The sequence below is a fragment of the Salmo salar genome, chromosome 25, assembly GCF_965601325.2.
Source record: "Salmo salar chromosome 25, fSalSal1, whole genome shotgun sequence".
Lineage (NCBI taxonomy): Eukaryota > Metazoa > Chordata > Actinopteri > Salmoniformes > Salmonidae > Salmo > Salmo salar.
Window position 1 is genome coordinate 12,182,166 of NC_138315.1, and position 27,115 is coordinate 12,209,280.

The following is a 27,115-nucleotide window of genomic DNA, read 5'->3' on the forward strand; positions in this document are numbered from 1 at the left end:
CTGGCTGTTGTTGCGCTGCACTGGGCATGACCGGCACGACACAGCTACCACACATTTACAGATTTCACCATGAACCTGAAATAGGATTAGACATGGGATTAGGGTGAAATAGGTTGTGCAATACTATTTGTAATCCCAGGTTTGTAATACTGTAATAGAATATACTGTACAAACACACACGTCACACTTACACACAGATTTCACCATGAACCTGAATTAAGACATGGGATTAGGGTGAAATAGATTGTGCATAATAGCTGTAATCCTGGGTTTGTAATCCTATATTAAATTACTATGGCGCCTACATTTACACTATATTTGACCAAAATTATTAAATTATGAATTATTCAATTACTATAGTTCATACATTTACACTCTATTTGATCAAAACTAAAACGCCTGCATTGGAATGAATTTGGGGGGCGCTTAATGTAAACGCGCCAGTCAGAAGACACTTAGAGCATTCTCTGAGAGCATATCAATATTCTATGTTTCATGTGGAGTCCATAGTTAAGTATCCTCCTAATTCATTTAGCTTCCATCCTAAATAGCACATATTCCCTATATAGTGCACTGAAATCATTTTGACCGGGGCCCATGGGGAATAGGTTGCCATTTGGGACACGGACAGAGAGTGCCAACATCAAGCAGCCTAAACGAACACATGAATGAGCCGTTTGGACCCCTATGGGCTCTGGTCAAAAGTAGGGTGCCATTTGGGAAAAGCCTTGTCCCAACCATATCTCGTAATATTGCCCTGAGTGAACATGTGGCACACAGACAGAGGCTTTCCAACAGTCCCTCTGTGTGACTGCTAAATCATGGCTCCGATTGCTTCCCTCGTCTGTTTGAGGGCGCAGTCTGACCGAGCACTCGTGGGAGAGTCCCAAATGGCACCCTATCCCTACGAAGTGCACTTCTTTTGACCAGAGCCCATGGTACGGAAACTGGTCAAAAGTAGTGCGCTATAAAGGGAAATAGGGTACCATTTGGGACGCGGGCCATGTCTCCGTGTAGACCACTGTCCAGAATGCAAATGGGTCTCTTTCAGCTCACACAGCACAGCAGCCCAAAACCTTATTTCTTTTAGCTAATTGCTGCTTTCTGTTAGAAAGTATATTAAATGTCAATCGATATAAAGATAAAACCATAAGCGCGAGCAGAAGGCGGAGGCAGCCGAGGAGAAAGCAGATGAGGGAAATGAAAAAGATTCATACATTACGGTGGAGTGATTGCCCCTTCGTAAATCAAAAATGCTCAGCGGAGCGCATCGTTTTCTTTTACTTGAGCTGAGAAAATACAAACAACAAAACTTCCCCTTGGCAGTGAACACCACATCAAGCGAGTAACAGTAAGTTGAAAGTTGTCAGTAATTGTCCGTTGAGCCGGTGTTGATAGGGATTTGGTGGCATTAGTGATGCATCTGATGCAGTGAGTGTGCCCTCAGTAAACTGGCTATTTTGTGTCATTAGGCTTTTAAAAAGCAATGCCATCTCCGTAGACTACTACTACTGACCAGCCCTATGAACTGAGCGTCCCAAATGACACCCTATTCGCTATGTAGTGTACTACTTTTGACCAGGGCACATAGTCACCCATTGGGCTCAGGTCAAAGGTAGTGCACTTCGTAGGAAAAAGGGGGATGGAATGCTATTGGGATGCTATTGGTCTCTAAATGAATAATGGATGTGGCATTGGCTTTCAGGATAACAATCGGACCCTAGGAGTCTTATCTCAGGCCAGTCTTAGCACAGGTTTGTTCGCGTCTTCGGGCCAAGCTCTCAGAGCCCCTTAAAAGCACAAACTGTAAAGTACTAAAGAAAGACTGAGTTTCGGTTCTAACAGAGTCCAACAACATTTCCTGGTCTGGTCTACGTCTCAAATGGCACCCTATTCCCTACATAGTGCACTACTTTTGACCAGGGCCTATACCCTTATAGGGTCACCCCTAAGCCTGGTCAAAAGTACACTCTTAGAAAATATATGGTGCTATCCTAGGACCTAAAGGGGTTCTTCGGCTGTTCACATAGGAGAAGCCTTTGAAGAACCCTTTTTGGTTCAAGGTAGAATCTATTTGTGTTCCACGTTGAACCCTTTCCACAGAGGGTTCTACACGGAACTCAAAAGGGCTCTACCTGGAACCAAAAATGGTTCTACCTGGAACCAAAAAGGGTTCTCCTAACGGGGACAGTCGAAGAACCTTTTTGGAACCCTTTTTGTAAGAGTGTAGTGCATTATATAGGGGATAGGGTGCCATCTAAGATACAGCCCGTCATCCATAAGCAATCTACCACACTGCATCATGTAGACAGCAGCAAGCCAGTCAGAAGGTAAGCTGCTCCTACACTCAGAACACAGTGAATAACATTAATCGGCTTTGGAAAAGACTGCAGAGTGGGCTGTTGGAAATAGTACAAGGTGGAGACTTAAAAATGGTAGCAAACAGTTTAATATCAGCCGTAAATACTGTATACGCCCCATAAAATGTGCGATTTTCAAATCATTGCCATTTTCCTTTTCTCAGTCTGAGATTCCGCTAAGATACTTCACACAATCACTCTCCCTAGTCACTCTCTGCTCTGCGCTGTGAGGAACAGCTGTGACTCCTAAAACCCACACTCCCACTGCTTCTCATAGATCACTGGGACAAGCTCACGATTGATGTGTGTGTATGTGTGTGTAGGTGTGCGTGTAGGTGTGTGTGTGTGTGTGTGTAGCTCATGAATGATGGCTCCATTAGGAGAGCTGAGCCAAACAAATTTCCTCCACCCTGCTCCAGAGTTCCACAGGTGAATCGTGGTACTCCGCAGTGCAGGATAATGACTCAGAAGACCTCAACAAGCAGTGGTCACCCAGCCCAGCTTACACAGGCCTTTTACGTCTTCCCACTGTCCCGGTGCTCAAGGATGTGCCGCATTAAGGGGATAGACAATGGTACCGTATTACTTTATAGAGCACTACTTTTGACCAGGGCCCATAGGGTTTATAGTGCACTAATTCTGACCAGGGCCAGTAGGGTTCGGGTCGAAAGTAGTACACTACACGCTGAAGAGCTGCTAGGGGAAGAGGGGAGAACAGCAAGCTGTCTAGGGTCATCTACCACATCCACCCCTTGTTCAGTAATAGAGAGAGAGAAAGAGAGAGAGAGAGAGAGAGAGAGAGAGAGAGAGAGAGAGAGAGAGAGAGAGAGAGAGAGAATTAGACCCAACCAAATCATGAGAAAACAAAAAGATAATTACTTGACATATTGGAAAGAATTAACAAAAAAGCTGAGCAAACTAGAATGCTATTTGGCCCTAAACAGAGAGTACACAGTGGAAGAATACCTGAGCACTGTGACTGACCCAAACTTAAGGAAAGCTTTGACTATGTACAGACTCAGTGAGCATAGCCTTGCTATTGAGAAAGGCCACCGTAGGCAGACCTGGCTCTCAAGAGAAGACAGGCTACGTGCACACTGCCCACAAAATGAGGTGGAAACTGAGCTGCACTTCCTAACCTCCTGCCAAATGTATGACCATATTAGAGACAAATATTTCCCTCAGATTACACAGATCCACAAAGAATTCGAAAACAAACCAGATTTTGATAAACTCCCATATCTACTGGGTGAAATACCACAGTGTGCCATCACAGCAGCAAGATTTGTGACCAGTTGCCACAAGAAAAGGGCAACCAGTGAAGAACAAACACCATTGTAAATACAACCCATACTTGTGTTTATTTATGTTCCCTTTTGTACTTTAACCATTTGCACATCGTTACAGCACTGTATATATACATAATATGACATTTGTAATGTCTTTATACTTTTGGAACTTCTGTGAGTGTAATGTTTACTGTTCATTTCCATTCTTTATTTCACTTTTGTATATTATCTACTTCACTTGCTTTGGCAATGTTAACATATATTTCCCATGCCAATAAAGCCCCTTGAATTGAATTGAGAGAGAGAGAGAGAACTGTTAACTTGTGAACATCACAAAATCAGGTTAAAAGTAAAAAAAATAACAGTTGGACACTATGATTTTAAAGAGTTTAAGATTAGACGGTGGTAGGTCTGTGAAGTAGCCCTCACACAGACAGAATGTCCATCCCTATTAGCAACCTTTTGACCAAGGATGTGGGCTATTGTAGTGCACTATATAGGGAATAGGGTGCCCAGGCTGGTCTCTTACATCTGGCATGGATCAGGCTGCGCTAACTAGAGAGAAGACTCCCTGCATACTTTAGTAATCTGGGTGCGATCCTCTGTGAATGGCTGGTATGAATGCCCTGTCTGTCTGCAGTGATCAGCGACACTCGCAGACGGGCATCTTGAGGCCGCATAAACCAAGCCGCCCCAAGTCTCAACCCTGCGCCAAGTTACTGCTGTCAAGGACAGGGAGCGTGAACCATCATGCAGGTCAGGGCTGTTACATCTTCAGTGTGGGTGCGGAAGGAAACCGACACAGCCACTGCATCCTACCACATCCACTCCCAAACATAAAAAAAATGGGTCACTGAACCCCAGAACGTTCCAGACATAGAACGTGATCATGCAGGTCAGGGTTCAAAGGTCTTACCTCCTTGGTGTGGGTGTGGAAGGAGACAGACATGTCCAGCAGCAGTTTCCTCTGCTCCACCCGCCGGACAAAGTCTTGGATCCTGACCTCCAGGTGTCGCGCTGCTTTGTAGATCTCCTCCGGGTCACATTCCCCAGTCTGGGCCAGCTGCTCGGCCGCCTCCAGGAGCTTGTCTGCGTTGGTGTAGGTGTTCTGGTACCCAGAGGAGACAAAGGGCAGCTCAGTTAGATGACCGCAACACAAGTAGGTAGAGAACTGGGTCTGCAAGGTGTACTCTACCGAATCTTACCGCTGCAACTCTGGTGTCTCTAAGTTCATTGAAATTGTGTCTGTCTGCACTCTCTCTCTGCATGCTTTGACTGACTACTGCATTCCTGTCTCTCTCTCCTTCATCACCATAGACAGGCAAGACCTCTCTCTCCGATGGATGCCTGCACTACTAAATTGCCCCAAAACTGTGCAGAGTGGCAGGGTAAATCCCTGGCTATCCCTACGTAGTAATCCCACAGCTTGGCAAGTGTTGTCTCTGGATCAACACGACAGTGGGGACTAAGTCAGTAGAGCACCGGCCATCAGGGCAGGATGGATTAATGCCTGGCTAGCATGTAGCGTGTAACAAGTAGCAGCGTGGTGATCTGACTAGGATGGATATCCCAAAGGCTCGGGAACTGGTCACCTCCCGTAAGGTTGTGGCACATTCACTGGGTGCATATGGCTCTGGTCAAAGGTAGTGCACTAGACAGGCAGTAGGTTGCCATGTGGGATCCATTCTGGGCCATTTAGGAATAAAGATGCCATATGGGGATACTTTTAGCGATTCAACACGCTAAGGTCGGACCCTTACCTAGTGACACGCATCCTGGAGAAGATTTAACACTGTGGGCCTCATCATAATCACAGTCATGTAATTCAAATCCTATCTGTCTCCTTACCTTCTGTGTCTGTCTGGCACTGAAGTCCAAACAAGGCTCATTTACATTACGTATGGTGGGGGTTCCAATCTTCCATTATCCAAAGTGTGGTGCCCTGGTGATGTGGGCGGGGAAAGCCACTGTTTGGAGTGTCAGCCACGCCCCACAACCAGCATTGTAGGCTGCAGAAAGCTAGACTGCAGGGCTCGGCCCACACCTGAGGCCACTCGGCCTCATTAGGCTGCAACGCAGTCTGGAGAAATTCAAAGGCCTGCTTTAGTTCAGCACAGGGGAGCTCCTGGCTGGACGCTGGAGGCTGAGCTCTATAGACATTTGTTTGAAGCCCTGGTCATTGTGGTCTCTACAGGAAGAAGTGAACGGACTACAAGTGAAGCTGGTAGCAGCCCCGCTAGTTTTCTTTAAAGTTAAGGCTAACTCTAGGTTCAGTTAAAACCGCTACAAGATCGGTGTCCCCACCTCGGGACTGTTGAGCTAACGTAGGTTAATGCGATTAGCATGAGGTTGTAAGTAACATGAAAATTTCCCAGGACATAGACATATCTGATATTGGCAGAAATCTTAAATTCTTGTTAATCTAACTGCACTGTCCAATTTACAGTAGCTATTACAGTGAAATAATACTATGCTATTGTTTGAGGAGAGTGCACAGTTATGAACTTGAAAAGTCATTAATAAACCAATTTGGCACATTTGGGCAGTCTTGGTACAACATTTTGAACAGAAATGCAATGGTTCATTGGATCAGCCTAAACTTTGCACGTACACTGCTACCATCTAGTGGCCAAAATCAAAATTGCGCCTGGGCTGGAATAATACATTATGGCCTTTCTCTTGCATTTCAAAGATGATGGTACAAAAAAAACGTTTGGTTTTTTCTTTGTATTATCTTTTACCAGATCGAATGTGTTATATTCTCCTACATTCATTTCACATTTCCACAAACTTCAAAGTGTTTCTTTTCAAACGGTATCAAGAATATGCATATCCTTGCTTCAGGTCCTGAGCTACAGGCAGTTAGATTTGGGTATGTCATTTTAGGGGTGGAAATTGAAAAAAAGGGCCTGATCCTTAAGAGGTTTTAAGGAGAGTGGGAGAGTGTTTTGTTTTCCGTTAATGTTTGAGAACCAGCTTTGTGAACATTTTATTTTGACTAAATATGCCAGCCTAGCCTGGTTTAGGCTGTGCCCCAGAAGCGTTGGACTTCTGTCATTGTTCCTCCTCGATGCCTTCCTACCAACCACCTGCCAGCCACGCCTACCGAGTCGTTACGACACTTAATACTTTCTTCGTTAATCAAATAATTCTGAAGTGGTAATAATTTGTTTTACCCCTTCAAAATATCTTAATCCATCTTTTTTTCTCAAATAAATTGGACAAGGTTTAAAACAGACTGCTGACATTTAACATTTGAAATCCATGCTTTGATTGACTGTAAAACGAAGATTAAAAATAGGTTTCTCTGTCTTACTTAGGGCATGCTGTGGAGGTGGATTTATTTGCCTGTACTGTCAGGTTGATGTGAGTATTGTAGATCAGAATACCACTTCCTCGCTCCTAGGATACCTATAACAGTTGTACACACACTGATCCCTTCCCTGTGTCACATTGGCAGTAGCTCTGGCCCAAATCACATTTATTCATAGTGAAGAGAGAGGACCGGCTTATTATAGGGGGGTACAATGGAGGGTCAACTCAAAGCACATGGATACAGTAAGCAGGATTACAGAGGGCTCTTATGTACTTATCTAGTGATGTATAGTAAAGGCTGTATTAAAACCCACACATCTACATTTTCAAAATTACACGCAAAATCCAGAACAGCTATGAATTATATCACAATTAAAAACCTTCTCCATTTCAATTCCCTATCACTCAACCACTCCTCCCACACTGTTAGACATAGCCTGCGTCCCAAATGGCGCCGTATTCCTAGGGCACTATGTAGGGGGATAGGGTGGCATGTGGGACAAGAACCCAGAGTGGGGTGTTGGGTGTATTCCACGCAGCAGCAGTAGGCCCAGCCCAGGCAGCACATAGCTTTCATCGGTTCAGGAAAACTCCTCCCTTGTCCTCCGTATTATCTTATCCCTCCAGAGAGGTGCAATCAATAACGCCATTCAGGCTTTCCCTTCGCAGATATGGCTGGGCTGAGGTGGAGTCGTCTCTCTTCTTCCCTAGTCTTTTTTAACACTCTGCCAGATTCCCCCTGTATCGCTTTTATTCAATCTGTTCCACGCGCAGGACTTTTCTGGGCTTGATAACCAGATGCCAGAAACAAAAGCTTTGTGCCTCTTTCTCGCTCTTCCCATTAAGAAGTGCTCAGCCTAAACAAATCCCCCATTGCATGTTTTGTAGGCAGAATAGATCTGAGGCCAGTCATTAGAGCTACACTGTTTGTGCCATTCGGGCTATTTGCGGGGGAGGAGGTCCATCTACAATGGCAGATTGAATCCGAGCACAACCTCTCTGAATAATTAACTGATGTCATTTCAACGTGGTGTCATTAGGAGTTTTTTTAACATCCTTTTCTTTTGATGATTTATTCACTCTAAACTGCTGGATGAGTTATTATGATGAGGATCAATGAAAGGCTTTGAGTTCGTGCATTTGTTTGCGTGTGAACTTACGTGGGCGTATGCGTCTAGCCATGTCTGATCCCCCACCAATAAAAAATGTTGGTTTGACTTTGGTTTCAATCTCCTTTGATGAGGTGTCTTGGGGAGATGATGGTGCCATATGTACATATCTTAAGGAGCTCAAATTTCAAATATTCCAATATGAAGTGCTTTATTTGATTCATTAAGCCATTTGATCCATCCTTCAGGAGTAGGGGTGAATTAAACATCCTCATCTCGTACACTTTTCCCCCAGAGAGAAGTGCACGGTTTGAAAATAGGGTAAATAATGTTCAGGCCTTTCAGACTGTCCTAAACGCCACCCTATTCTCTAGCGCACCACTTTTGACCAAAGCCCTATGGGCCCTGGTGAAAACGTAGTGCGCTATATAGGGAATAGCATGCCATTTTGGGACATGCCGGCAGACTTCTGCTTGCCCTGAAGACAGACACATTGTCCGTCTCGAAAGAGCGGTCGCCCAAATCAAGCCAGTCCATCATCAGGAGGGGCTAAAACATTGTTGTAAATCCAGGATTACACATCCATTTAGCATTAAAACCACATCCCCTTAACGCTGGTGTTATCACTAGTCACGGCTCATGCCGCTACCATTACACTCAGGAGGTTAGCAAAGTGGAAGAAATGTGACTGGAAATGATTGTATTTACTGGACATCCCTACCTTTACATGTCCCATGTTGCTGGGTAGCTGGATGATATGAGATACTCCTCTGCGTCCCAAATGGCACCCTATTCCCAACATAGTGCGCTACTTTTGACCAGAGCCCTATGGTCCCTAGTCAAAAGTACTGCACTAGGGAATAGGTTGCCAGGTGGGACGCAGACACTATCTACTTGTGTACTACTTGTGACCTATAGTCATATAGCCTATTAAAGCAGAACATCTTACTTTGTGCAGTTTGTCTGTGTGATGAAATTAGAAAGTGTATTTCCACAGTGGACTGGTTCCAGCTTGTTCTTGCTTGGTCTAAGTCTTCTGGCCTCTTTTCTCATATGGACTGCAGCTACAATGGGCTGCAAAAACCAAACCTGCATGCCAAGCCCATAAAAAACATACTAAAGCTAAAATGACTAGGTTTGGATTCCATTTCTGTGAGTCTCTTAAACGCCTGAATGTATTTCTCATTGCATACTCATTTTCTGTCACTTGTCAATCAAAACTAACCACGAAAAATCGTAACATTCCGATATTTTGAGTTTAAAGCTAGAATCCTTCATTGAAACAATAAAAAAGTGTTTCTCTAAAAGCTAAGGGATGGGGCTGGAGAAATGAAAACACTCTCAAATTCATAGACAGAGCTATGGATGCAAAGAATGACCATCCATGATATCAAATGTACAGTTTTAACCATGTTTTTAGGCTATACCGTGATTGTTTACATTTAGGTTGTTTACAAACATTGGTGTAAAACAAAAGTATATTTTGGGTTCTGACGGGACAAGGCAGTTAAACTAAGAGCACGAGACATGTATAAGTTATATTCTTCAATAATCAATGGGTATACAGTATATGATTCCTTTAGAAGTCCAAAAATGGATTTAGCAACAAAGGATTCTAGCTTTAATTGACATCCTCACTGAATAATAGCCGAACTTGCTTCAAAACAATACAAATCTGCCATCTGTGAATTGCATTTGAACACTAGAACAACATTAATAGGAAGCTGTAAAAGGACAATAGAACCATAAGTAATTTGGTTGTAACAATGTGTCAGTGTTCAGTTCATTGACCATGTCTTCTCTTGGAACAGTGTTCAGTGGTCTGCCCTTTCACTGACACCTCAACACTTTGACATTAGACAGAATAGCATAACAGCCTACAGAGTTCCAATCTAGTACAATGCTGCAGTTCAAATGTAGTATAATGCTGCAGAAAATGCAGCCTTTGTCGATATTGTAGCATGGATGAGGCAATTCAACTTCAAAATGCCATCCACAATGCCTGAGGAAGTTTCCCCTGAACTCTGATCTGGGGTCAGTTAAACATTTTCCCCACTAATGGTTAAGGTTAGGTTTGGAGGTGGGGAAGCTGATCCTTGATCAGATACTCCACCTCAGCAATGTGGGGAGGAGATTCACATGATTCAGGGCATGACCAATGACACACTATTAGCAAGGCCGCAAACATATTCTCATTGGCACAAGTAGTTGAACTCTCACCTGTGCCACCTCCTCAAAATCGTCGTGGCGTTTCTGCAGTGCCCTGGCGCGGTGGAGGGACTTGCCCACGCCCGTGTGTTTGCTAAGGAAGGCCTCTCCATGGTTCTCTATCCAGTCCATCACCTGCACAAGTGACACAGAGAAAGACACTCATGTTAACCAGTGTTCTGTTCAGCCTCTGTTACTGCCCTCCCCCCTGCAGCCTAAGGAGCCAGACAAATGCACGTTCACCAGTTTTCAGCCTATGTTACTGCCCCCCCCCTGCATCCTAAGGAGCCAGACAAATGCACGTTCACCAGTTTTCAGCCCCTGTTACTGCCCTCCCCCCTGCATCCTAAGGAGCCAGACAAATGCACGTTCACCAGTGTTCACCCCATATTACTGCCCCCCCCCCCCTGCATCCTAAGGAGCCAGACAAATGCACGTTCACCAGTGTTCACCCCATATTAATGCCCTCCCCCTGCATCCTAAGGAGCCAGACAAATGCACGTTCACCAGTTTTCAGCCCTGGCCCAGGAATCTGTCACCACTGTCACTTTGTCACCCTATATCAGGACAGCAGTCCATCTTCAAGGAGAAAGAAGAGGAGGTTTTGTGAATTCCTTGCAGGAAAGACGAGGTAGTGAGCCTCGGAAATATTGTCTAGCTTCCTTCTCTCTTTTTGCTAGGCTTTCACTTAGACTGTGAATACATGATTTAATCTCGACAGCATTCAAAGAGAAAGTAGCCAAATGTGCAGTGTGAAAGGTAGCCAAAAAGTGCAGTGAACTTTGCATAACTCCACTCTAGAGTCCCATTGCGTGACTATACATTGTTGGCGGAATAGCCAGTACGGCAGAATTGACAGTACTAAATGTTAATGAATAGACGAGAGGTCATAAGATGAGATCATCTGTGTGGATTTGTGAACAGCGTCTGGCTGAAACAGAGCAGGACAGCACCCTGTGGCAGTGATTTTCACCATTCCCTGGCAAACATCAGTTCAAACACTATTTGAAATATTTTCAAATACTTTCTCTGTGCTTGCCTGGCGAGATGGAACCAATAGAATACTCCCAAAACTGTAAACCCCACCAATCTGGCACTCTAGGCAGGCTCGTATTCAAATAGTATTTGAACCCTGGTCCATCTTTTGTTCTCTTCCTAATAACTCTCTCTACGGTCACTTCAAGGAATGGAAAACCAAAGCTTGCCTGTCCTGCCTCACTTCAATTATCTTGTTGTCCTCAAGTGTAGCCTCCCTGTCCTGATCGTGTTTGCTTGCCTTGCATGTTAGTGTGTGTAGTGAGTGTGAGTGTGTGTCGTCTGCTGTGCGTGTGTGTGTGTGTGTGTGTGTGTGTGTGTGTGTGTGTGTGTGTGTGTGTGTGTGTGTGTGTGTGTGTGTGTGTGTATATAGTAGGAGATGGGAGGGGTCCTTGGCTTGCGTGTGTGTACAGGAATGTTTAATAAACATGTCAGTGGGTGAGCAGACAACTCTTGTTTCGCCCTGACTGATTAGAGTTGCTGCATCCACAGGAACAAGCAGGAGTCTAAAACTACCTGGCTGGCTGGCTCGCACAAACACGGGAAGGGCTGAGAATAGAAGAGATATTTGCTGGGGATGATATTAGCTGACTGAGGATGCCATGCCTCGGACAGGAGTGCCACTTCTGGATTCTATGTCTGCATCCCAAATGACACCCTTTTCCCTAGACATAGTGCACTACTTAAGACGAGGGCCCACAGGGCTCTAGTCAAAAGTAGTGCACTATGTAGGAAATAGGGTGCCATTTTAGATGCAAGCTATCAGTCTAGTGATGTCTCAGCAGTTAATCGACACCAAAATGTTATTCTAGCCATGATGTTCAGGAAGTGGGCTGGAAATATTGGATTCCATTTAATGTGGGTTCAGCTCCAAAATGAGGGCTCTGATAAAAGTAGTGCGCTACAGTATATATGGAATAGGGTGTCATTTAGCACACAGCCTGTGTTTGTGATGCTGCAGTAACCTCCAGATTACTGACAACTCAGAGATGTTTCCTGGAAAAGTAGAGTACATGATACGTCAGAATAGGGGCGCATTAAAACAAGGACGGCCTGGACAAAACCATCAAAGAAAACAGAGGAAGCATGAAAAACGGCAAGCAAAACTGGAGGCCCATGGGAAAGAGGAGCACTTGTGTGAACATTGTGGTGCTTAATGTAATCTTGGTCTAAATCTGTTAAATATTACGGGCATTTACATATGATCCAAGCCCCTAAGGAGGCATTTGAAAAATGTACGGAGGAGGATGCCAAAAGTGCTTTTATTTTCACAGTTTTATTATTTTGACAGTGTATAAGTGAAAGCAGTCCTGGTCACACTATTTGGATAGCCCGGATAGTCCATCTGCTAATAAGTAACTGCTTGCTAAGGTTAAGGTCAGGTTTAGAATAAGGGTTAGGGTTAAGGCACACCGGGCACCAGGGTAAAGTGAATAAAGGGCAGTTGAAATAGGCAAGGGGGGCAAATATTTTGGGGTGGGGTTTTGCATTGGAATTATATTGAATTCTGCTTATATCACACTATACCACAATGAACCTAACGTTCGAATGCAGAGAATCTGAGACCATTGAGTGCTTTTGAAGTGACAGGTTGTGTCATGTCCTGACTAGTATAAGGGGTTATTTGTTATTGTAGTTTGGTCAGGGCGTGGCAGGGGGTGTTTGTTTAGTGTATTTCGGGGTTTTGGTTTATGTTTTCTATTTCTATGTGGTTTTTCTAGTTTTCTATTTCTATGTTGTGTTTTTTTTCAATGACCTCCAATTAGAGGAAGCTGGTTGTCGTTTTCTCTAATTGGAGGCCATATTTAAGTGTGTTTGTTTTCACTTGTGTTTGTGGGTGGTTGTTTCCGGTTTAGTCTGTGCACCTTACTGGGCTGTTATCGTCGTTATTTTGTTTAAGTATGTTTACCTTCAATAAATCGAAGATGAGCAATATACCCGCTGCATATTGGTCCGATGATTTCTCCTCTTCAGACGACGAAGATTATGACAGGTTGGCGCAAAATCTGTAGCCCAACTCCTCTGTGCTTCTATCAGCATAAAATAGGGTCCTTCTAGCAATCGTTAGGACAAAGACTCAGCATGAGGCAGGCAGGTAGCGGTGCAAATTAGTGCTGGATTTATCTACACAGCGCTGGCGTTTCAAAGATGACGGTGATATTTACAAATCTATATATTTACAAAAGGTCTGACTTCAAAATGTCAGCATTCAAAAGAAAAAGCCTCTCATCAGGAAAAACCTGTCTTAACCAATAAAGCACAGGTGGGGTCATTCAGGCTCAGATACAGCCTCCCCTTGAGTTACCCAAAAGTAAACTAACTAGAACATACCCAAACAGGCATTTAAATTCATTTGACCACACTTCTTCTTGGCGCGTAGGCCAGGTATATCTATGCGCGCTAAAGAGCGCAACATTAAACATAGTGGAGAAACCGGACAAATACTCTCCGAACAACTACAACGAAGAAATGTACAGCAAACTGGTAAATGCAATTCAACAAACCAAAAGTTATTTACTGCAAGTGTTGTGCAGTTCGTGAGCTGTCCAAAACAACGTTTCCACTTGGAGAATGGTAAATATAAACGCAACATGTAAAGTGTTGGTTTCATGAGCTGAAATAAAAGATCCCAGAAATGTTCCACATACACAAAAAGCTTATTGCGCTCAAATTTTGTGCACAAATTTGTTTACATCCATGTTAATAAGCATTTCTCCTTTGCCAAGATAATCCATCCACCTGACAGGTGTGGCATATCAAGAAGCTGATTAAACAGCATGATCTTTACACAGGTGCACCTTGTGCTGGGGACAAAAAAGGCAGTTTTGTCATACAACACAATGCCACAGTCTCAAGTCTTGAGGGAGCATGCAATTGGCGTGCTGACTGTAGGAATGACCACCGCTGATGAAACTGGTGGTTTGCACAACCGTAGAATCTCTGCAAAAACTGTCAGAAACTGTCTCAGGGAAGCTCATCTGCTTGCTTGTCGTCCTCACCAGGGCCTTGACCTGACTGCAGTTCAGCGTCGTAACCGACTTCAGTGGGCAAATGATCACCTTTGGACCACAAACACAATTGCATTTTATTGATGGCAATTTGATTGAGCAGAGTTACCGTGGCGAGATCCTGAGGCCCATTGTCGTGCTATTCATCTGCCGCCATCACCCCATGTTTCAGCATGATAAAGCACAGCCCCATGTTGCAAGGATCTGTACACAATTCCTGTAGTCTGAAAATCTCCCAGTTCTTTCTTGGCCTGCATACTCACCAGACATGTCACCAATTGAGCATGTTTGGGATGCTCTGGATCGCCGTGTACGGCAACGTGTTTCAGTTCCCGCCAATATCCAGCAAATTCACACAGCCATTGAAGAGGAGTGGGACAACATTCCACAGGCCAAAATCAACAACCTGATCAACTCTATGCAAAGGAGAGGCAAATGGTGTTCACACCAGATACTGACTAGTTTTCTGATCCACGCCCCTACCTGCCCATACAGTAGAGCAGACACTCCTGCAGAGCACACCCCATAGGAACAGCAGATGAGCAGGATGGAGACAGCTCAGTCTCCAACACGGAGTCCTCACCTGTCCCAAACTGGTTCACTTGACTCCACGCTTAGAAATCAAAATATTACAGGTGGAGGCGTATCACATTCACTTAGCCTACCAGAGAGATGAGCCAAAGGAGTCATACTGCACCTGTCCGCTGAGTGGCTTTCCATAGCCTCCCTACACACACCGCAATACGCTTTGTCCATTGTGCTGACGCAGCGCAGAAGGGATACAGATTTTTTTTTGCCACCAACCTGTCGCTCAATCATTTGAACTTTTTTGATATTTTTAGTCAGAAGCTTACATACACTTAGGTTGGAGTAATTAAAACTCTTTTTTCAACCACTCAACAAATTTCTTGTTAACAAACTATAGTTTTGGCAAGTCAGCCAGGACATCTACTTCGTGCATGACACAAGTCATTTTTCCAACAATTGTTTACAGACAGATTATTTCACTTATAATTCACTGTATCACAATTCCAGTGGGTCAGAAGTTTACATACACTAAGTTGGACTGTGCCTTTAAACAGCTTGGAAAATTGTCATGGCTTTAGAAGCTTCTGATAGGCTAATTGACATCATTTGAGTCAATTGGAGGTGTACCTGTGGATGTATTTCAAAGCCTACCTTCAAACTCAGTGCCTCTTTGCTTGACATCATGGGAAAATCAAAAGAAATCTGTCAAGACATCAGAAAAAACATTGTAGACCTCCACAAGTCTGGTTCATCCTTGGGAGCAATTTCCAAACGCCTGAAGGTACCACGTTCATCTGTACAAACAATAGTACGCAAGTATAAACACCATGGGACCACACAGCAGTCATACCGCTCAGGAACGAGCTGCGTTCTGTCTCCTAGAGATTAACGTATTTTGGTGCGAAAAGTGCAAATCAATCCCAGAACAACAGCAAAGGACCTTGTGAAGATGCTGGAGGAAACAGGTATAAAATTATCTACAGCCACAGTAAGACGAGTCCTGTATCGACATAACCTGAAAGGCCGCTCAGCAAGGAAGAAGCCACTGCTCCAAAACCGCCATAAAAATCCAGACTACGGTTTACAACTGCACATGGGAACAAAGATTGTACTTTTTGGAGAAATGCCCTCTGGTCTGATGGCCATAATGACCAACGTTATGTTTGGAGGAAAAAGGGGGAGGCTTGCAAGCCGAAGAACACCATCCCAACCGTGAAGCACGGGGTTGGCAGCATCATGTTGTGGGGGTGCTTTCCTGCAGGAGGGACTGGTGCACTTCACAAAATAGATGGGATCATGAGGATGGGAAATGATGTTGATATTTTGAAGCAACATCTCAAGACATCAGTCAGGAAGTTAAAGCTTGGCCACAAATGAATCTTCCAAATGGACAATGACCCCAAGCATACTTCCAAAGTTGTGGAAAAAGGACAACAAAGTCAAGGTTTTGGAGTGGCCATCACAAAGCCCTGACCTCAATCCTATAGACAATTTGTGGGCGGAACTGAAAAAGCGTGTGTGAGCAAGGGGCCTACAAACCTGACTCAGTTACACCAGCTCTGTCAGGAGGAATGGGCCAAAATTCACCCAACTTATTGTGGGAAGCTTGTGGAAGGCTACCCGAAAAGTTTGACCCAAGTTAAACAATTTAAAGGCAATGCTACCAAATACTTATTGAGTGTATGTAAACTGCTGACCCACTGGGAATGGGAAATAAAAGCTGAAATAAATCATTCTCTCTACTATTATTCTGACATTTCACATTCTTAAAATAAAGTGGTGATCCTAACTGACCTAAGACAGGGAATTTTTACTCTGATTAAATGTCAGGAATTGTGAAAAACTGAGTTTAAATGTATTTGGCTAAGGTGTAAGTAAACTTCCAACTTCAACTGTAGGAACATAAAACTTAAACTGAGGGGGCTAAAGTTTGAACTAAGCCCCCTTTAGCCCCCTCGTGGAGCCGGGTACAGGTTAAGGTTAGGGCTAGGGTTAATTTTAGGGTTAGTAGATAGTTAGTTGAAATGTTACTAATAGTCAATAGATAGTCTGTAGATGGACTATCCAAATAAAATGTTACCACAGTCCTCGGTTTCTGGCTTTATGATGGCCAATGAAAAGAAAAAATGTAGTGTGTCCAAAAGGCACACTACTATATATATTGCCTATATAGTGCACTACTTTTGACCAGATAATGTATGGGCCCTTGGAAGCAGTAAAATACCATGTGAATAGCACAGTGGGTTGGAGCATTGCTGACATTCACAAATCCACAAAGAAATATGCTTCATACATGAAGCACAGTTCTGCTGATGCCTAAGGTAACAGTTTATTTTATTTTAGTGCTATCCCTTGCAGTCGTTATCCATTGCATTGTATGCTTTACCTTAAGATAAATGAGAGGAATGTCATTAGATTAACCCAAATGTGGAGGGAGGAGAGTATAGAGACAGCCCCAGGTTTCTCCAACTCCTCTTAAGTCTGGCTACGGATATATAGTAGATGACCTTGGATAGCGCTGAACTTCCTCCACATATCCTCCAACACTGCTTCCTCCTGACAAGCCCCTTGCAGTTTGGAAGCCCTTGCATCCTGAATGGCAGCCTATTCCCTTTAAAGTACACTACTTTTGACCTGTGCTCTATACCCAGCTAGCACATTTGGTTCCTTGGAATTTGTGGAAAAGTAAATGTTTGGTTTCCCATTGGTTCTGGGAACGAAGCCATACGTTTCCTGACCGTTAAAACAGAACGGAAGTTAACATTTTGCCTGTTCTGGGAACTGTAAGACTTCAGTGAGGTTCTGAGAACGTTTTACTATGGTTCCCTGAAAGTTTTCCTGAAAGGTTTTATGAACGTTCTGAGAACGGAAATTATAGGTTATTTGAAGGTAATTAAATAACGTTCTGAGAGCATGTACCAGCAGGACTTATAATAATAACACTGATAGCTTAGGTTAACTGTGAACTCCAAGCACAGATAGAACACATGGAAATGTATTTGCTTAGGCATTAACACATTCCCTTTTCAATGTGACGCATCAGTGAGATTCAAACCTAGAATCTTCTGTTCTCCATCCATGGAATTAGTCCACTGTGCCACCAGGATGGAGCTAGCATGTTGTGTTTTTTCATGCATACAAAGCTTTTCATTTTAGTCTATTCAAACAGACCCAATTTCAAAAGAAAACAAGCACTCATTAAGATCAGGTGTGGCCAATTAGTGGGTGAGGGCAACACTCCTGAACACACTTCACAAGATAGAGGATAGAGAGCGTTTTGTTGATGCTGAGAACGGAATGGAAATGTGTTTAAATAACTTAGAAAATTCTCTGAATGTTCCTTAAGTATTTTATTTTGATGTAAAATGTACTTAACGTTTTGAGGACGGAATGTACGTTGTTAAATAACATTCTTAAAATATGACTAAAGTTATCTTGTGGAATTTGATGAAAAGTTTTATTAACGTTGTCGGAAAACAATTTGAGAACATGATATTAAATTATACCAAGAGAAAATCTGTAGGAAACGTTATGCTGATGTACTGAAATTCCCATAGAAAAACATTGTTTCTTCAAGTTATTGGAATAATTTTTAAATATCCAAGGATATGGCGCTGCAGTGGATAGCAGCCGTTTTACGGGCTCCTTATCAACTCTGCTATTTAGTGTTCTTTTTTTACAGTGATCTTAATTTTTTTTTAAGTCTTCGCCATAATTTTATTTGACCGAAAACAGCTTCTGGAAAGCTTCTATGTTTCACGTCTAAGGACATGGATGATATATACAGTTGAAGTCGGAACACCTCAGCCAAATACATTTAAACTCAGTTTTTTACAATTCCTGACATTTAGTAAAAATAAAAGACAGTAAAAATTCCCTGTCTTAGGTCAGTTAGGATCACCACTTTCTTTTAAGAATGTGAAATGTCAGAATAACTGAGAGAGAATGATTTATTTCAGCTTGTATTTCTTTCATCACACTCCCAGTAGGTCAGAAGTTTACATACACTCAATTATTATTTGGTAGCATTGCCTTTAAATTGTTTAACTTGGGTCAAATATTTCGGGTAGCCTTCCACAAGCTTCCCACAATAAGTTGGGGGAATTTTGGCTCATTCCTCCTGACAGAGCTGGTGTAACTGAGTCAGGTTTGTAGGCCTTTTTGCTCGCACATAATTTTTCAGTTCTGCCCACACATTTTCTATAGGATTGAGGTCAGGGCTTTGTGATGGCCACTCCAATACCTTGACTTTGTTGTCCTTAAGCCATTTTTCCACTAATTTGGAAGTATGCTTGGGGTCATTGTCCATTTGGAAGATCCAATTGTGACAAAGCTTTAACTTCCTGACTGATGTCTTGAGATGTTGCTTCAAAATATCAGCATAATTTAACATCCTCATGATGGCATCTATTTTGTGAAGTGCACCAGTCCCTCCTGCAGCAAAGCACCCCCACAACATGATGCTGCCACCCCCGTGCTTCACAGTTGGGATGGTGTTCTTCGGCTTGCAAGCCTCCCCCTTTTTCCTCCAAACGTAACGTTGGTCATTATGGCCAAATAGTTATATTTTTCTTTCATCAGACCAGAGGGCATTTCTCAAAAAAGTACTCTTTGTCCCCATGTGCAGTTGCAAACCGTAGTCTGGCTTTTTTATGGCGGTTTTGGAGCAGTGGCTTCTTCCTTGCTGAGCGGCCTTTCAGGTTATGTCGATACAGGACTCGTTTTACTGTGGATATAGATACTTTTGTACCCGTTTCCTCCAGCATCTTCACAAGGTCCTTTGCTGTTGTATTGGGATTGATTTGCACTTTTCGCACCAAAATACGTTAATCTCTAGGAGACAGAACGCGTCTCCTTCCTGAGCGGTATGACGGCAGTGTGGTCCCATGGTGTTTATACTTGCGTTCTATTGTTTGTACAGATGAACATGGTACCTTCAGGCATTTGGAAATTCCTCCCAAGGATGAACCAGACTTGTGGAGGTCTACAAATGTATTTCTGAGGTCTTGGCAGATTTCTTTAGATTTTCCCATGATGTCAAGCAAAGAGGCACTGAGTTTGAAGGTAGGCCTTGAAATACATTCACAGGTACACCTCCAATTGACTAAAATTATGTCAATTAGCCTATCAGAAGCTTCTAAAGCCATGACATAATTTTCTGGAATTTTCCAAGCTTTTTAAAGGCACAGTCAACTTAGTGTATGTAAACTTCTGACCCACTGGAATTGTGATACAGTGAATTATAAGTGAAATAATCTGTCTGTATGTCATAAATGTTGAAGCCGTGTTGAATGGACCAAACTGCAGGCGGAATGTGGATACCCATCTTTTAATATAATTAAGTAAAGTATACACAGAAAACAATGAACACGAAACTCACGACAGGCTAACATGCTTACTACAAACAAAAAAAGACTAGCAGTGCTAGCACAACCACCCACAAACCCAAGTGACAAACATACTCCTAAATATATGACTCCCAATCAGGAACAACGATCCCCAGCTGTTCCTGATCAGGAGTCACAAGACCAACACAGAAACAGACATACTAGACAACACATACAGACTTCTTCTGCCACGTCCTGACCAAAATACTACACCACTACTCCCTCTGCTGGTCAGGACGTGACACTGTAAACAATTGTTGGAAAAATTACTTGTGTCATGCATAAAGTAGACATCCTAACCGAGTTGCCAAAACTATAGTTTGTTAACAAGAAATTTGTGGATTGGTTGAAAAACGAGTTTTAATGACTCCAACCTAACTGTATGTAAACTTCCGTCTTCAACTGTATCTCGCTGACTTTTCCATGTATCATCAAGACCGGTTGGCAGCTGTCATGACGTTGGCCTCTTTTGGTACAGGGAGGACAGTTGACTCCCCCCCAATCCACCCTGTGTGTAAAGGGTTGTAAAAACTCTAAAATTCCAGGAGAGTCTCTGGCCACATGGCCCATAGAGAGACACAGGAAATTCTTCCAACTCATAGAATTGGAGAGCCAAGCGACATTTTGTGTGTGCTGGAGAAGGTATGGAAGATTGGTGAAGAATCCAGCTACGAACTGATCCGCTTGGTACAATTTTGTGATACTCAGAAGAGACAATATAGCCATATTACCATAAAACTGTTTATATAATAGCATCAGCTTGAGACTTGCAACATAATGGTTGTATAGAATGTATTAATAAGGATAAAGCTTTTGTAAGACATTGAGATGCTATGTACTGATGTAATGTGATAGAATTGTATTTCTGTAACCAAATCTAACTCAGTCATAGGCACGCCCCAGGGACACATACAGGACCAGGCGTCATTTGACAAGCCTGTTCGATGGGCACTATAAAACACCCCCTGATTTACATTTCTTCAAACCAGGCCTACACTCTATGGCCAGAGGTTTGACCATCCAAGTACTCTACTGAAAGTGAACTATACCACGTGGTTAACTTTTAGACTATCGAGACCGACAGAATAAGAACAAGTCTTTGATATTAATTATTAGTCTGCAGCTAAGTAAATTATATCATTGAACGCGAAGACCAACGAAACAACCATTCGATGACGACATTAATGAATGTCGCTCTGAAAGATCCATTCTAACCGAGAGAGAGAGAGAGAACGCGGACAAAACTCCCCAACAGAACAGAACTCTCGAACAAGGATCACGACGACACATGAGCGTAAATATGTATTGATTGCAATTGTTCCCGAATGAGTGAGCCTTCAATTGTCAATTGTTAATATTAATGAACTCTGTGTAACTTCTCAGCTGACCGTTTATGACCCATTGTCTAACAGACCAGCCATGCTTGTTAGCCATTAGGGCACATTACTATACCAATCTTTTGTGACGATAATTACTGTTTGTATGTTTTTCTGTTAATTACTTAGTGTAGTAAATAAATGATTTTAAGACAATTGATGTATGGATGATTTTAGTAAAGACTGGGTTCGTGCAGATACAACAATTTACGACGTTTGGAATGAGACTGGACTAGAGGTAAAAATACACCATTTAAACCAGAAGATAATCGGCCTATATAATAATATAGGAAAGTTATGTTAGGAAAATTATAACTTTGTAATCTGAATATTCTCCTTGGTGCCCCGATCTCCTAGTTAATTACAATTAAACGATTAATCAGTTTAATCGCGTGATAATAATTACAGGGAGTTAATTGATAAACATGTCTTCCGTTTAATGGTACCCAAAGACACGACACAGCCTTGGGTAAGATGAGGGGGGAGTGGTGTGTCTCTTTGTTAACAACAGCTGGTGCACGATCTCTAATGTTAAGGAAGTCTCACATTTTTGCTCACCTGAGTTAGAATACCTCATGATAAGCTGCAGACCATAATATTTATCAAGAGAGTTTTCATCTATATTTTTAGGAGCTGAAAAATATTAACACATCAATCACCGGCTTCATTAATAAATGCATCAATGACGTCGTCCCCACAGTGACCAGATTTACATATCCCAATCAGAATTACAGGCAACGTCCACCGCTTTCAAGGAGCAGGACATTAACAAAGACACTTAAAAGAAATCCTGCTACAACCTCTGACGAGCTAAGATCGAATTCTACAATACCGGATGGACCCTCAGATCTTCAAAAAGTTCTACAGCTGCACCATTGAGAGCATCATGACTGGCTGCATCACCACTCGGTATGGCAACTGCTTGGAATCTGACTGCAAGGCGCTACAGAGGGTAGTACGTACCGCCCAGTACATCAATGGGGCCGAGCTCCCTGCCATCCAGGACCTCTATACCAGGCGGTGTCAGAGGAAGGCCCTAAAGATTGTCAAAGCCACCCAAGACATAGACTGTTCTCTCTGCTACCACATGGCAAGTGGTACCGATGCACCAAGTCTGGAACCAACAGTATCCTGAACAGATTCTACCCCCAAGCCATAAGACCGCTAAATAGTTAACCAAAAAGCTACCCAGACTATCTGCATTGACCCTTTTTGAACTAACTCTTTTGACTAATCACACACGCTGCTGCTACTGTCTTGTTGCCTAATAACTTTACCCCTACCTATACATCATGTACATATCGACCTCAATTACCTTGTACTGGTACCCCGTGTATATAGCCAAGTTATCGTTGCTCATTGTATTTATTTCTTGTGTAATTATATGTTTCTACTTTTTTTCTATTTTTCTCTCTGCATAGCTGGGAAGGGCCCATAGGTAAGCATTTCACTGTTAGTCTACACCTGTTGTTTAGGAAGCATATAACAAATACAATAGTGAAGTAGTGAAATTCCCACAGAAGAACGTTGTTTCTTAACGTCCTCTGAACTGTTTGAGAACATTCCCAATGTCAAACCAGTTGGAAAACGTTCCTAGAACATTACCAAAATTGAAATGAAATGTAACCATGTTCCAACTTTAGAAAAGTGTTTTTGTTAAAGTTCCTTAAATGTGCTGAACATTTTCCAAAGTCAAGCAACTTTCCTGCACCATTCCCAGAAAGTTGTGGGAAGGCTGTATGCAAAATCACCATAGGACAACCACGCTCTCACCAAGCTCTAAGAAACATATGGTTCTCAGAACATTATGTGCTAGCTGGGTAGACTCTGGCCAAAGCAGTGCACTACATAGGGAATAGGTGTCATTTGGGAAGCATCCAATGAGTCAGGGGCTTGAAATGCAGCCCATCAACACCGTCTGCTGCTTGGCTGTGTGGCGCGGTGCGGTGCGGTGCGGTGCAGTGGTCACTCATGTGCATTGCTGATAACCCCAGTCCTGATCTGCCATGGTGGAGGCTTCAATCGAGCCCGGCCCAGTCAGTAAGCCCCGAACAAAGGATTTGCTTATCTACAAAATAGACCAGCCACTCAACATCACAGGAAAAAAGAAGAGAGAGAAAGAGAGAGAGAGAGAGAGAGAGAGAGAGAGAGAGAGAGAGAGAGAGAGAGAGAGAGAGAGAGAGAGAGAGAGAGAGAGAAGAAAGAAAGAAAGACTGGGGGGAGGGGGCAGAGAGACAAAGCGTCATCTTGCTAAACCGTAGACAGGCTAATCCAAATAGGAGAAAAATAACCCTTGCCAACTTGTATGGGAAAGATATCTCTGGAGCACAGTAACAGAGATTATGGGAGTCTGCAGGCCCTGATACAGTCGGTCATTTGAATCAGAGGCAGAACCATCGCAGACAGGTGGGGAATCAAGGGATCACAGCTAATTTTCATTGAGTCTCATTGAGTCATTCACAATCATTGATGCTGTAGTTATTCTTTCCCATAAATAAAACAGCTGTGGATACTTCTACTAGGTGCTACAGAGACTAAGGACTTCATCTACACATCAGGCTACGCATCAGGCTGAGATGAGAAAGAAAGAAAGAAAGAAAGAAAGAGCGAGCGAGCGAGAGAGCGAGAGAGCGAGAGAAAGAGACATGCATACTATAGCTGTTGATAGCATTCTGTGCTGTCAGACAAATAATGATGTTCATTAAACCAGCCAAAATGAATATCAATGAACAACACCTTAAGTAAACGTATATAAACTTGCGGCTCTGTGTGTCTACAGTATGTAAATTAACTAACTAAATGCATGCTACAGTCTCCATGCATGCATCCCAAATGGCACCCTATTCTCTGGTGCACTACTTTTGACCATAGCCCTATGGGCGCTGGTCAAAAGTAGTGCACTAAATAGAGAATAGGGTTCCGTTTGGGAAGCAAACACAGTGGAGGACGGTTGTCCCTGAGGTATAGTATAAGCAGGCCTCGTCTGTTCCTAACAATATGTCATTAGTGAGCTGTAAACAAAGTCACCCCCTATCACTGAGCTCCACTCTGACTGTGGGCAGAGGGCCAGGGGCCAGACAAACACAGTGGACTCACTGGACTATACACTACAGTGTTTCTCTTTCAGCCAGTCCAGCGTGGCTTTCACTGTGATGTATTCTATCTAGTACAATGCTGTATTACACAGGCTGTGTCCCAAATGGCACCCCTATTCCCTATGTAGTGCCTGGCCCATAGGGCTCTGGTCAAAAGTAGTGCACTACAGTACATATCTGTTGATAAACCTCTAGTGGTGTGGGGGCTGTGTTTTGGCAAAGTGGGGGTTATATCCTGCCTGGTTGGCCCTGTCCGGGGGTATTGTCAGATGGGGCCACAGTGTCCCCCGACCCACCCCTGTCTCAGTCTCCAGTATCTATGCTGCAATAGTCGATTAGGGTCAGTCTGTCTTATCTGGTGTCCTGTGTGAATTTATGTATGCTTCCTCTAATTCTCCCTCTCCCTCTCTCCCTCCCCTCCCGGAGGACCTGAGCCCTAGGATCATGCCTCAGGACTACCTGGCCTGATGACTCCTGGCTGTCCCCAGTCCACCTGGTCGTGCTGCTGCTCCAGTTTCAACTGTTCTGCCTACGGCTATGGAACCCTGACCTGTTCACTGGACGTGCTACCTGCTGTTTTCGACTCTCTCTCTCTATCGCACCTGCTGTCTCAGCCTCTGAATGCTTGGCTATGAAAAGCCAACTGACACTTACTCCTGAGGTACTGACCTGTTGCACCCTCTACAACTACTGTGATTATGATTTGACCCTGCTGGTCATCTGTGAACATTTGAACATCTTGAAGAACAATCTGGCCTTAATGGCCATGTACTCTTATAATCTCCAGCCGGCACAGCCAGAAGAGGACTGGCCACCCCTCAGAGCTTGGTTCCTCTCTAGGTTTCTTCCTAAATTCTTGCCTTTCTAGGGAGTTTTTCCTAGCCACTATGCTTCTACATCTGCATTGCTTGCTGTTTGGGATTTTAGGCTGGGTTTCTGTTTAGCACTTTGTGAAATCTGCTGATGTAAAAAGGGCTTTGTAAATACATTTGATTTACATTTGATTGATAGGGAATAGGGTGCATGGTGTCTGGAAATCCACAACCTCCCCGTCCCAAGATAGCAATTGTTGGGAGTTCCATTATAAGGGATGTCGTGGTTGATGGCGCAGACTGCTTCCCCGGTGGCAGAGTGCGTGACATCACTTGGGAGCTTTCGGTCATTCTAGACCAAAACCCAGCGCTGCACACTGCGGCAATGGGCTTAGTTAAGAAGAGACTTCGAATACCTGAGAGACAGAATATTGGCTAGGGGCAAGCTGATTTTAATTTCTGGCTCTATCCCAACACATGGTTGTGGAATTGATCGCTTCTCCCGGCTACTTGCACTGGACTCTTGACTGAAATCAGGAATATGCTCTGAAAAAGCATTTGATTTTATTGACAATTTCGAAATGCTTTGGGAGCGACCGCAGTTTCTAAAAACGGACGGCCTGCACACGAACAGGAGAGCAACTTAGATGCTGAGTGCTAACATTGATAAGAGATGGGTTATCAGTCCGTGCCCGAAATAGGTAACCCTCATTTGAGTCCTGTATTAATCCACATCCTCTTCGAGGCATAGACCAAATGGCACAGTTCTAAGCAATCTTATCTATACCATTTCAAGCCAACCCCATGGCTATTTCATATAGAGGGTTAGCTACTGATCACAGCATGTTTGTGTTAAAGACTCCGTCTGATCTGAAATCCTGTAGCTGTGGCCTTGGACTGATTCATGTAAATGCCAGAAGTTTGATTTTGAAAATGGATCATATTGTAATTCTTTCTTCTCAAACTAACTCGGACATTTTGATTATTACTGAGACTTGGTTAAAAAAAAAGTCTGTGCCAGACTTTGATGTGTCTTTGAATGAATGGGATATAATGTTTATAGATCTGACAGAGCTGGCAGAGGTGGGGGTGTCGCAATATTCATAAACAATAATTTGAATGTTGCTGTGTGTATTACCACATCTGTCCTAAACCAACTCGCCTCAACATTTAAAACACCCTTAGAAACCTACTCTCTTAGATATTATTCTAACAAATGCCCCTCCAAAGTTTACAGTCGCCTCATAACAGATGTTAAATGATCTTAATCTCGCTCATGTATTATTACAGAGAAATTATATGAATTTTAATGAGCATTTCTTTTTCAACTGGGGCTGAGTAACTGGTGGGTTGCATCAACTATCACTGACTCAGATCAGGCCCTTCATTGTTTTATTTCCCTGTATAGCTGTCACAACATCGACGGAAGGTGGCGCCCCTCCTCGCGCGGGCGGCGCTTGGCGGTCGTCATCGCCGGCCTACTAGCTGCCACCGATCCTCTTTTATTTTCTGTTGGTTAGGTCTAGTTTAGTTGGCACCTGTTTCGTATTAGTTCATTAGTGAGGGAGGGTATTTAGTCGTTCTGTGTAGGTT

At 43.3% G+C, this 27,115-nt stretch overlaps 1 protein-coding gene across 3 annotated transcripts in view; it reads right to left on the reverse strand.

The window, feature by feature from the left end:
- Positions 1 to 27,115, reverse strand: part of LOC106586158 (kalirin) — a 259,188-nt gene that overhangs the window by 98,843 nt on the left and 133,230 nt on the right. For all 3 annotated transcript variants that reach the window (XM_014173062.3, XM_014173061.3, XM_014173066.3), the window contains exons 10-11: positions 10,294 to 10,416; positions 4,566 to 4,757 (exon numbers count right to left, since the gene is read on the reverse strand). In XM_014173062.3, the coding sequence (XP_014028537.1) occupies positions 4,566 to 4,757; positions 10,294 to 10,416 (315 nt within the window). The remainder of the gene's footprint in view (positions 1 to 4,565; positions 4,758 to 10,293; positions 10,417 to 27,115) is intronic.